The 12,559-nt window shown below is 43.4% G+C and overlaps 2 protein-coding genes across 5 annotated transcripts in view; both read right to left on the bottom strand.

Annotated features, from left to right (window-relative positions):
* LOC127596382 (probable G-protein coupled receptor 34) overlaps window positions 1–8,848 on the bottom strand; it is a 281,249-nt gene extending 272,401 nt beyond the window's left edge. Inside the window, exon 1 of the mRNA XM_052058803.1 lies at window positions 8,833–8,848. The gene's annotated coding sequence lies outside the window, so the exon portion shown is untranslated. The remainder of the gene's footprint in view (window positions 1–8,832) is intronic.
* The window catches only part of LOC127596358 (interleukin-1 receptor accessory protein-like 1), a 268,134-nt gene that overhangs the window by 219,803 nt on the left and 35,772 nt on the right, over window positions 1–12,559 (bottom strand). For 3 of the 4 annotated variants that reach the window (XR_007961441.1, XR_007961442.1, XM_052058749.1), the window contains exon 2: window positions 3,426–3,522. The exons of the other annotated variant lie outside the window; for it this stretch is intronic. Coding sequence is in view for 1 of the 3 variants with exons in the window: in XM_052058749.1 (XP_051914709.1) it covers window positions 3,426–3,507 (82 nt within the window). In the remaining 2 variants the exon portion in view is untranslated. The remainder of the gene's footprint in view (window positions 1–3,425; window positions 3,523–12,559) is intronic. 4 annotated transcript variants of the gene reach the window in all.

Genomic DNA, 12,559 nt, shown 5'->3' with positions numbered 1-12,559 from the left:
CCAATGATTGTACCAAGGAACAAAACTTTAACAAGTAATTGGTATTACAAAATATAGTTATGCACTTTAAGATTAAACAACATTTATAAAGAAAGGAATGTTTAAACCATTTACACATGTGTGTATATAGAATTTAAATGTAATCCCTCCCGACACCTTACAAACTAAGCAGAGTGTTATTAAATGTGTAAAGAATAAAGTATTCACATGTCCTTGAAAGTCTTCGCTGTGTTGGGTCTGTCTCAGTGACAGACTGAGACTGCTATTGTCTTCTTCTCTGATAGAAACAATATTGTCTTCTACCCTGATCAATACAGTGTGTCCCCAAGCGGATACTCTATGAATTGCACCTTATTAAAAATATTCATTCTGTGTCTTTATATACATTTTTTCACTCTTAAATTATCCTGTGGGCCTGATCGAACCTCTTTGGGGCCGGTTCTGGCCCGCGGGCCGTATTTTTGACACCTCTGCTCTAGAATTTCCCTGAGGCTGTGAGCAGAGGTGTGCGATGGCATAGGAAGAAAGATTGGGTGTCCTGAAGGGAATTCATGAAATAGTGTAATTGTATCCGAGTTATTAACACTTCACCACTTTGGTTGTACATTTGATTAAGAAATTCATGGGAGACAATTATGAACACTCATTTGCTTCTTCTTGCTCTTTAAGGATTTCCCGTGTAACCATTTTGCAATCGGGGTAATAATATAATTACATCTAAAATGAAACGGCGACAGATGATGTGGAGCACAATTTAACATTCAACATGACAGTAGTTAATGACAGTAAAACTTCAGTTTTGATGGAATCAAATTTCAGATGACTTAGGACCATATTTTCAGATCCAGCGCACATCTAACTGTGGGTGGAGTTTTCTTTTGGTAGTTTCGTATCTAGGCACAGTTTGGGCATTTGCACCGGTGTGGGCATGAATACAGCCGACCTGATTCCTGACGAATCAAAGAGGCTCCTCTCATTCCCTTTAAATTCAGGGCAGGTGAAGATGGAGAAAATGGCGCACACGAAATATGTTAATCTATATATATATTGCGCGTCGTCCCGCACACGGTCTGTCCTTCCGTCTGTCCCTTTTCAAAACGTACCCACTTCACCGCGCCACTGCGCCGCTCAGGCAGTGGCTCACTACGATCGCGCGGGCATCTTAGCGAAAAAATGTTGTCTACCCACAAGCATTGCAATGAAATTGTTTAGTAGAGCTAAACATCTCCTTATTTTCGCGATAAGCAATGAAGATGAACAAAAAGTTGAACCAAGCAACAACACTTTTGTGGGCCGAAGGCCTGCCTTACCAGCCTTCCGCAGCAACTAGCTGATGAGCCGCCCGGAGGGCGGCGAACCACCACCTTACCAGCCTTCTGGAGGAACTAGCTGATGACCCGCCCGGAGGGCGGCGAACCAGCTAGTACTACATAAGAAGCTCTCCAGTTGTGGATGATGTAAATTTGGTCACTGACTGTAAAGTGTGCTATTGGAGACTGCCTTCCACCCCCAACCATACGACTGTGTGTGAACAACTCTCCTGCCACCCCCCCCCACCCCCCCCCACGCACACACACACACAAACACACATCAGTTGTGCCACAGAAAAGGGGTGCTGTGAAAAATTGATGACGGTTGAAAATAACATCCATCCATTTTCATCACTGCTTATCATGAACAGCGTTGCAGGAGGGTGCTGAGCCTATACCAGTTGATTTCGGACGAAAGGCAGACTACATCCTGAACTGGTCACTAGTCAGTCACAGGGCACGTCGTCCCTAAGTGGGAACCGATCCTGCGCTGCCCGCACACAAGTCAACAAGTGTACCACGACACCACCAGCGACTTTGATCATAACACTGTATTCAATTTACTGATTTCTACAATCATTCAGCTGCACGCTGATCTCATATTTATTAATGAAATACGATGACATCCATGACACATATCATCGGGGGCACAGAATCTGTCTGCCTGAACCTACATCAAATTAAACACAGCCTGTGCCACAACTTGGACTTGGTTTCCCCATGTCTAGTCTACTTTCTGTCATTAAATTTCCTGGTGCGCTGGTGGCATCATAAAAAATGCCCTTGGTCCACCAGAGCGGCCAGTGATGTGAAACAGGGTCTGTCAATTTGCCAAACGCTGTCATCTAGACTTGCCCCGGCATGAAAATGAACACTTGCCAGTTTTTACACCGAGCGCACGTGCACCTGTCTGCAAACATAGGATCCTAAGAGTTACGGTATGTCATCAGATTCAACGAAATATGTGTTTCCATGTCATAATATTCACCCTCAGTCACTAGTCACTTGCTATTACATATACAATATCTAGTGGTCTGATTTTAGCCGTGCATGCAGTCTTAAACAACATGGCTTGTAATAATAAAGAAAGAAGAGACAATATAAAGAGTTGCTGGTGAAAGAGTGGAGGTCTGTCAAAAAAAATCTGGATTGTTCCTGTTTAAAAGTCTTGTCCCTGGCGAAGCTGAGTTAAGCATCGCCAAAACCTTCGAGAAGTATGCTTGAGAACATACCGAAGGGGTTTGGTGTTAACAGTTCACCTGTGTTGTAAATGCATGGATGAAAATGTCCTCTCGTGATATAGCTATCAGAGCCCTTGAAAAAAAGGGTATTCTACATAACATTTGGAGAGACAACATAGACCTTGCAAATGAGTGTCCCAAAAAGCAGTTTGAAGGATTAAAATCGAATCCTGTTTGCTCATGAACTATTAGCACCTCCAGACAAATGGGGGCAATATCAATGAGGCCACTGACTCAAGGAGGTTGACTTATGACTGAAATACATGTATTATGTGTTGGTGACGCAGTTGTATTTATTTTGGTCAGACGAGGGTTTAATGTTGCATGTAATATGTTATTGGTTATGATAGAGCTTTTGGGTTCATAATATATTACCAGCTCTGTCTGTCTGTCTCTCTCTCTCCCTCTCTCTTTGACATGTTCTAAAGATGAATTTGAGGCGGGCAGATTGACAAGGGAGAGTCCAAAAACCATGTACCACTATGACTAATAAATTGGTTTGTAAACTGTACTTTATATACCACATCAAAGTGCATATACAAAGTAGGAGGAAGCTTCCGCTCCTCTGGTTAGACTTTCAAGTCTGTGTATTATGGATATTTTGTCGTAATGCTAACACATTTCTGTGAGATCTAGGATTGAAAGATGCCGGATTAGAGATTTACTTCATTGCAGTTTTTATTTTTATTTTGGGAGAGTGGGATTATGTTTGTGCACTCCAGTACTCCAATACAAATGCTGCAATATAAAATTTACAACAAATGTGGCCCAGCTCAACCTGTTTTTGCTCAATAGTTAATTAGTAGCCGTCTTTTAGTTTGTTGGTCACTGGGTTTTTGCAGTTTATGTTGCATATAAAGAGTACAAAACTTACCTGAGCCTCTCTTTGATACCACTCTCAGGCAATGGACCACAATTGCATGAAGTAGGACCAGAAAGGGTATGGATGCTTTCATTTTTTCCCCCAGGTCCTAAAGCAATAGGAGAGCAAAAGTTACTATGCTGTAAAAAGTACATCACCAGCGCCAATCATGATTAATGGCTGTGGCAAACATAGACAGAAAGACAACAATTAGAGTGAACACTTCAATGGCACAAAGCGAGTTGGGCACACACAGAATCGAGACAGCAAGCAAGTCTTATAAAATGAGACCATTTTGAATTTGGAGGTTTCAAGCTCCGCTTTTTTTTTAACCGAATCAATGCTCAACTACTTGCTCTAAGAGGGCGCTACTGTTCTTATTTGAGACAAATGGCAAAGATGCTTTACAGCGGTTCAACAAAGCTGCATTAGAAAGCCTTTAACAAGAACACTGAAAAGCTACAATAGCCACTGAGACCTTTGGAGGAATGTGAAACTGGGCAACAGCTAAAGATGGTGACAGGACTGTTTTCTCCTTCAAAAGGTCTTTTGTCATCATGCCCTTGCTAGCTGCAACAAGCCCCACCTCCAAAAAAGCAACATGTCAGAAATCTGTTATAGTTTCCTTTTAATAAGTTCTGAGTTTGGTTCAAATCTGCAAAATTAACACTTAAATCTCCAGTCGCTTTCCTTGGAGTGAAGAGGGAAAAAAACACTTAATCACTAGTATTGTAAGGCATTGGTATCACATCAGCATGCACTGTGGACCCAACATGCTTTTGCAAGACGTGGCAATACATTTCTTTGTTTAGTTAAAACACAACAGAAGCCGACGATGTCCAAGACACCAAAAAGGCAGCCATGTTACTGTATACAGTGTATGATGATACTGAATGAGCAAATTAAGCTTGAGGCATTAAAGGAGACTCAAAGTGTCAGATGTGGAATGTGCAGAGCCCAGAGCGGTAGGAGAGATGGGTTCCCATTGCCAGGAGAGCGGGCCAGTGTAAGCTGTACAAGGGAAGTCCAACAGCAAGAGGGAAAAGGCTGCCCGAGCTCTGGCAAGACTGTAGCAGACTGAACACACCCATACTGCACTGCATGATCTCCTTTGTGAGCGGGCAGGCATGAATCAATTTCAGGATGTTCCGAGAGAATTTCACATTGATTGCAGTCATGAATATGTTGGATTAATCTCCTGCACTGTATCTTGAAAGAACAGCTAGCAACTACTTGGGAATATTGACATGTCCAAAATTGGAGTACTAAGTGGTTATTGCACCGCGTTTCAAAACGAAGGGATGTCCAGCCCGAGAAATGTGTTAGATGAGTTCACTTGAGGTAATCAATTCCAAATTTAAAAATTAGTCAACTCATAGTGACAAACTAAAAACTTAAGCCTCTCAACTTGCGCATGTGTCACTTGGTCACGATAAGAAGTGGTTTTACCTTAGGTCCGCAGCACCTACCGAAATCTCGCAAAGTGTGCGTGGTTTGGCATCTATTTGTCATGACTGGCCATCCTGCTACTACTGGTTTTTAAAATGTGCATCACAGTTGCACAATAGGGAAAAAAAAACATTCTTTCACTATATTGGCCATTTTATATCACAATCACGACATACAAAAATATATATTTTCAGTTATTTTATTTAAAAAAATTATACAACACGTTTGTTGTGACTGTATGTTCCTCATTAATGTTTCAGTTGCTGTGGCTCTTTTTTCTTTGAATCTTTGTTCTGTCATCTAGCCTTGATGTCTCACAGTATATCAACTCGCAGTACTCAGTGACACATCAGTACATCAAGCTTTCTCCCACTGAGAGTGTCAACTCCTTTGCGTGTCTTCTGCATCCAACCCTGCTATCTGTAGTTACTGTATTATTTTCGTGGATAAAACATTTTTACTTTTCAATTTCTGTGTCATGTCCTAATTCCGCTCCTTACCTTTTCTCAATTCATTTTGAAAATACATTAAACCGACTTGTATCAAATGAGAAATTTATTCAATAGTGCTGCTACATAGAAGTATCAAATAAAACAGAAGCAGCCTACATATTTTGACACAAATGTAGATATCAAACTAAGAGGCCTAAAAATGTTTCTGACAGATATTGATGAACAAAAATAAAATAAATTTAAAAAGCCTGACTCTAATGTGACTTTCAGAACATTTATTGTGTACATCTCTGAAGTAAAAAAATTTAAACTATTATGAAAACAAATCACACTAATATAAGCGTTGAATATACTATTCATCCATTTTTTTGAATCGCTTATTCTAAATATTAACCACTTTTAATCTTCTTGGCCACTCCTCCCTGCTGTTGTATAGCACCCGGAGAATTATTCCTGGAGTGCTGTGTGTGGAGCATTATTTTATTTTAATTTTCCCACCAGATACTTATTAAATTGTCTGCTATTTTGCTGTTTAAAGTGTCACGTCGCGTGCCCGCCAGCAGGTGGCGGGTTTTTTCCTCCGCCATCTGCACACCTGTCCGTAATTTCGGGCTGATTACCCTCCTTTATTAAGAGACTCCGGCGGTCCTCTCACTGCCGGAGAATTCCTTACCGTGCCATTGCTCTCTCTCGCTATTTCATCGTTCGATATTACTCGCTGCCTTTTTGCCTTACGGCCACTACTATTGTTATTCGCGTTGGATCAAAATTGTTATTGCTCTAGATTACTGATCTCTGTACTTCCTCGCTCTTTGTTTTTTCGCGAGCGTTTTCGGTTGTTTTCCTTATTTCCTGGTCCTTATTTGACCAGCGTTTTCTGTTACCGTTTTCCCTGTCGGGCTCTTTCTGTTCGTTATTAAAACCCTTTGTGTTTCATACAAGATCTTTTCGTGTCTGCTTTTTCCTGGGATCCACCTCGTTATTTTTTGTTGTGCACGAGGCGATTTTTCATCGCCTCGGGCGCAACGTGACATAAAGTTGGACTTGCTCTGCTTTAATGCAGTTCCAGCAACATCTCTGTGAAGCCGTTGAAGTCTAACTGCTCCGTCAGCCAAGTACTTTATTCCGGTCTTTTACGAAGTCATTTGCTTAGCTTCGCAATGAGCATGGCTTTTCTCACCCTCGTCTCCAGCACACTTGAATAGACCTTACCAGGGAGACTGAGGAGTGTGAGCCCTCTGTAGTTGGAACACGCCCTCCGGTCCCCCTTTTTAAACAGAGGGACCACCACCCCGGTTTGCCAATCCATAGGCACTCTCCCCGATGATGTTGCAGAGGTGTGTCAACTGCGGGTAGATATCATCCACCCCGAGGGCTTTGCCACCGAGGAGCTTTTTAACCACATCACTGACTTCAACTACAGAGATAGGAGACTGTGCTTCCTCCAAGGAAGGCGTGTTGTTGGAGTTGAGGAGGTCTTCTAAGTACTTTGCCCAATGATTCACAAGGTCCTGAGTTGAGGCCCATCCCCACTGTACACAGTGTTCGTGGTGCAGTGTTTTACCCTCCTGAGACGTCGGATGGTGGACCAGAATTTCCACGAAGCCGTCCGGAAGTCAGCTTCCATGGCCTCACCGAACTCTTCCCATTCACAAGTTTTTGCCTTAGTGACCACCGAAGCTGCGTTACGCTTAGCCAGTCGATACCCATCCGCTGCCTCTGGGGTCCCATAGGCCATAAAGGCCCAAAAAGACTCCTTCTTCAGTTTGATGGCATCCCTTACGACTGGTGTCCACCAGCGAGTACGGGGTTGCCACCACGACAGGCACCAACCACCTTACGGCCGCAACTCAGATTGGCCGCCTCAAGAATAGAGGCACAGAACATTGTCCATTCAGACTCAATGTCTCCTGCTTCCCCCGGGGCGTGGGAAAAGCTCTGCCGGAGGTGGGAGTTGAAACTCTTTCTGACAGGGGAATTCGCCAGACGCTCCTAACAAACCCTCACAATGCTGTTAGGTGCATACGCACAAACAACAGTCAGGACCCGTCCCCCCACCCGAAGGCGGAGGGAGGCAACCCTTTCGTCTACCGGTGTGAACCCCAATGTACAGGCACTGAGCCGGGGGGCAATGAGTAAGCCCACACCTGCTCTACGCCTTTCACCGTGGGCAACTCCAGAGTGGAAGAGAGTCCAACCCCTCTCGAAAGGACTGGCACCAGAACCCAGGCTGTGCGTGGAGGCAAGTCCGACTATATCCAGTTAGAACTTCACCTCGCACACCAGCTGGCGTCCTTCCCTGCAAGAGAGGTGACATTCCACACCCCAAGAGCTAGCTTCTGTAGCCGAGGATCGGACCACCAGGGTCCCCGCCTTTGGCTGCTGCCCAGATCACACTGCACCCGACCCCTATGGCCCCTCCCATGGGTGGTGAGGCCATGAGAAGGGAGACCCACGTTACCTCTTCGGGCTAAGCCCGGCCGGGCCCCATAGGTGTAGGCCTAGCCACCAGGCACTCGCCACCTCCAGGCCTGGCTCCAGAGGAGGGCCCGGGTAACCTGCGTCCAGGCAAGGGAAACTTGGATCCATTAATTTTATTCCTCATGAGGGGTCTTTGAGCCGTGCTTTGTCTGGTCCCTCACCCATTCCCCGTTTGCCATGGGTGACCCTGCCAGTGACATAAAGCCCCAGACAGCTCCTAGGATCATTGGGACTGAAACCCCTCCACCACGGTAAGGTGATGGCTCACGGAGGTGATACACTTATTTGACACTTCACATAGCCAGTGTAGAAAGGAAAAAACAGGAAAGAAATTGTGAAATTTACGATCAGCATTCGGTTTTACTTACATCAATGTCTTGGGTTATGTGTTTTACTTTGTCTTCAAGCGTCAGGGGTCGTCTTTTCTTAACTCCTTGGCATACAAAGGTCCGTTTTGAAGCCATTTTAGCAATGCAACATTCGTGCTGCAGCTGAAACTAAGTCAAGTCAAGTCAAGTCAACAGTATTTATAGAGCACTTTCAAACAGCCATCGCTGCATACAAAGTGCTGTACTTGGAGCGATTTAACATATACAATAAACAGTAAGACGAATCAGTAATAAGTAATAAGTAATAAGGCGGTAGAAAGCACCAAGCAGTAAAATCAAGAGCAAATCTAAGTCATGCTGAGTCAAACGCCAAAGAATACAAGTGAGTTTTGAGGAGGGCTTTAAAGATGGGCAGCGAGGAGGCTTGCCGAATGTTCAGTGGGAGGTCATTCCAGAGAGATGGACCAGCAACAGAAAAGGCTCGATCCCCTTTGAGCCTCAGTTTAGTTCTTGGTACGTCTAGCAAAGACTGGTCCACAGACCTGAGGCGCCGGGCAGGGGTGTAGGGGCGTATGAGCTCAGAGAGGTAAGGTGGCGCGAGATTATTCAGAGATTTGAAAACAAAGAGGAGGATCTTAAAAATAATTCTAAAATGAATGGGGAGCCAGTGAAGGGATGCCAAAGTAGGAGTTATATGCTCCCTCTTACGAGTACCAGTCAAGAGGCGAGCAGCGGCATTCTGTACCAGCTGAAGGCGCTTGATGGAGGACTGGCTGACTCCAAAGTACAGGGCGTTGCAGTAATCGAGCCGGGATGTGACAACTAACAATAACGAATACTTCCTGTACTACTGTGCACATGTAAAACAGTGTGGTGGTTGCTCTTGCTGTTTCGGAGCGAAGCAGTAAGAGTCGCTGTGGCGGGCTGAGGTCGGATTAGACTTTTGCGGAAGGCTTGTTTTCGTTGTCATGAATCTCGTCGTGAGGCAAGAGAGAAAAATATTTCGTACAACGGAACAGGGGGATTCGTCGTTGTAGGGGGAGCAGAAAAGTGGGAATTGCTTTCATGCATGAAGATGTTTTCACACTTGGGGGGATTTCGCCCCTGTAGGTTTCGTTGTAGAGGAGTTTCACTGTATAGTCTTTGCAATATCCATGTATATATTGTGATATTGCCCAGCTCTAGTTGGTCATCATGGTGGTACTTGTGGTGATAATTTTTTAATATTTTAGCCGAACTTGGTATAAAAACTTTGAGAACCACTGCCTTAAGTCCATCGTCATTACGAGCCTCCTTGATGTGGATTATGTTGAAGCTCTTCATCAAGATACAATTCCACGAAGGGTAAATGCTTTATTTGAAAGGAGTGTGACTTAAATTGTATCCCAGAGTACTACTGTCTGCATCTTCCACTCAATCGATGAATCATCGAGCTTTAGCATTTTACACCTATCCAGAACTGATTCCTCCCAAAATTACCTGGATTTACAAAAAACAATCAGCTGCTGTCAACTGTCTTGTATAATTGTTTTTGTCCACTCAAGCTTCCGCCTTCACCTCTCACCAACGGTCCTTCCTCCTCGCTCATTCAAAAGTCAATTATTGTTGAGGAGGGCTAAGGAGAAGCAATGGTGCCCTGTTAACTCTCAGAGTTAACCCCAAGGAACACTTCTCACTCACGCACACAAACAATTCTGTAATCAGCAACAGAGGTTTTATGAGCACTCCCCAAACAGTTATTGAGATGAGTATTTTATGGCTCTTAATACTCTGTCTTTCCCCCTCTCTGTCTGTCACATGAATGTGTTCAAATCTGAAATGGTTGTGACTGATGCTTTCCAGTATTCAATGCCCATGGAGGACCAAACATCAATAGCAGATGGTCCTTGACACTCACACATTGTAACTCCTCTGCCTTTTGTTTCTCCATTGTCATCGTCAAAGATCAAACATTGATGAGCCAAAGTGCCAAAGGGGAACTGGGAACTGATTTTAGCAAGCTGAATTTGGATGCAGTGTGTTCACCCAACCAATCGCAAGTGACTCCACTCGTTTAAAAGTGGACATTAAGAAGCTAGTATTGCATACAACAATTCCAATAAAAATTGGATCTTGTCGATCCATCGACCCATCAATCCATTTTCAACACCGCTTATCCCTAACAGAGTCGTGGGGAGTTGCTGCATGGAGCCGATCCCAGTTGACTTTGGGCGGAAGACAGACTACACCCTGAACTGACTCACAGTCATTCATAGAGACAAATGACAATTTACACCGACATGCACACCTTCATTGAGTGGGAAACCAAGCCCTTGGTCCCCACACACAACTCCGGCGAGTGTATCACTACACCATCAGGGACTTGGAGTGTTGGGTTAAATGTAGATGAAAACAGACTACTGAATCATAATTCTCGTTTGATTACACTATAAAAACAAGGCATTGTATTTCATGTCTTTAAAATCTCTCTCTCTCTCTCTCTCTCTCTCTCGATCTCTCTCTCTCTCTCTCTCTCTTTCTCTCTCTAAATCTCTCTCTCTCTCTCTCTCTCTCTCTCTCAATCTATATCGATCAGGGGTGCCCATTACGTCGATCCTGATCTACCGGTAGATCTAGGACTCGTCCCAATTATATCCGGTGTAGAGGGGAAAAAAATAAACATTTGTGTGTCTTGTACATCTTAGTAATATATTTTTTGCGTTAATACACACTGCACCCAAATCGTCCTATCAGTCTCATTTCCCCCCCAAAATATTTTTAAAAATAAAATAAAACTGGCAAATCTTTAACCTACAGTGGTGCGTGACCTACGTCAGTGAAAGTTGTTCGTACTCAGCAGTCTGCAATTGTAGCTTGCAGAGCTGTTGCGCTATATCTTTGATCGTCATTATTCTCGTTCAGAGTTTGCATCGTGTACAATTCACCAAGGGCATTGGCAAAGAATAGGAATCTAGAGGGCTGAGGGAAGCACTTTAAAACGGTACGTGTGAGCTACGATAGTCAAAACAGGCTGCAAAGATGCATCGCTTGCTTCCGTGTTTGGCTTCTCATCATGGCTCGTGTGTGTGTGTGTGTGTGTGTGTGTGTGTGTGTGTGTGTGTGTGTGTGTGTGTGTGCGTTTGTATTCATGACATCTCAGGACAATTTTATGATAACACACCTTCACAATGAGGACCTGTGGAAAAATGAGGACATTTTTCGCGTCCTCATATTTCCACGCAGTCTACACTACTCTAGAGCTCACGAGGATACTCCCACACCAAAAATAAGTGATGTCCTGAAAGAGCACAATTTTCAGAAATTGTGTGTTTAAGTGTGTTTAACTTTCGACTCACTTTTCATTTGGAAAACTAGTGGCCAACTTCGGTACTTAACACACTTTTAACACACTTTCAGTGACGTCATTGTGCAGGACCTCAAATGTCATCTTTTTCGGACTGACTCACACATTTTCCCCGCCCTCGTCCTGATAAGTCACATCAATTAGCAGTGACACAAAATCCAACATGTGAAGCAGCCAGACAATCCTACTCTCAAACACGACCACGCATGGATGACCATCGGGTAAGCAATTCCTTTTCGTTTATCTTACCGTAACATAGAAGTTGTTTAATATAACCGCGTTTAACAGTGCCCACCAAAGGTAATATCATTCAATAAGACAGCTAGCTAGCTAGCTAGCTCGATCGTTAGCATGCTAATAAGCTTAAAGTAAAAGTAATGTGGACATGTCCTGCAGGCAAGGTTCTGGAAAACGTTTCTAAATATTTAACAACACAGTCTGTGGAACTTGGTTTTGGTGCCATATGTTTATTTCAGTGCAGTATTTGTTTTATTCGATTGCAGTTAATTTAAATTAGTTAGTACAGGTAGCCTAATGAAAGTGGGCCAGGCACTTCTAGCATTTACGCTAAGCCTGGTGTATTTACACTGTTTATTCTTGTGCTGATTCAATTGTACACCGTTTCAATGAAAAAACAAACAAACGTTTGCAATGAAATTATAGCAGAATTCAGCTTTGTTGGTACATTTGGTCAAGACAATATTGTGTTACTCTATTTTAATTTTACATTGTTATCTGCCTGACAAATGGTTTGCCCGAATCTATTAGTCTGACCAGCAAATGTTTGATGAATTGAATTTTTGTATTCTTGAGCAAGAAAATAATATTTCTTTGGCTCAGTACTTTCTGAGCCAAAATAAGTGCTGCCATAATATTGTGCTTGCTTGTCTGGCTGACTTCTTCTCACTTTCCATTGTAGATGTTTACTGGTGGTGATAATCTCACAAAGAAGAACCAGACTGAGCCCTGAATCTGAGGCTGCTCCTTTTATCTGGAGTCAACAAGCCTTGTTTGAAAGCCCAGTGGATCAATGATTATAAAGGTATGCTATCAATCTACCTGCTATCTACTGTAATTCTTATGGCTACCGCA

This window comes from Hippocampus zosterae, chromosome 2 (genome assembly GCF_025434085.1).
Source record: "Hippocampus zosterae strain Florida chromosome 2, ASM2543408v3, whole genome shotgun sequence".
In the NCBI taxonomy this organism is placed as follows: domain Eukaryota; kingdom Metazoa; phylum Chordata; class Actinopteri; order Syngnathiformes; family Syngnathidae; genus Hippocampus; species Hippocampus zosterae.
This window is presented reverse-complemented; position numbering and strand designations above follow the sequence as displayed.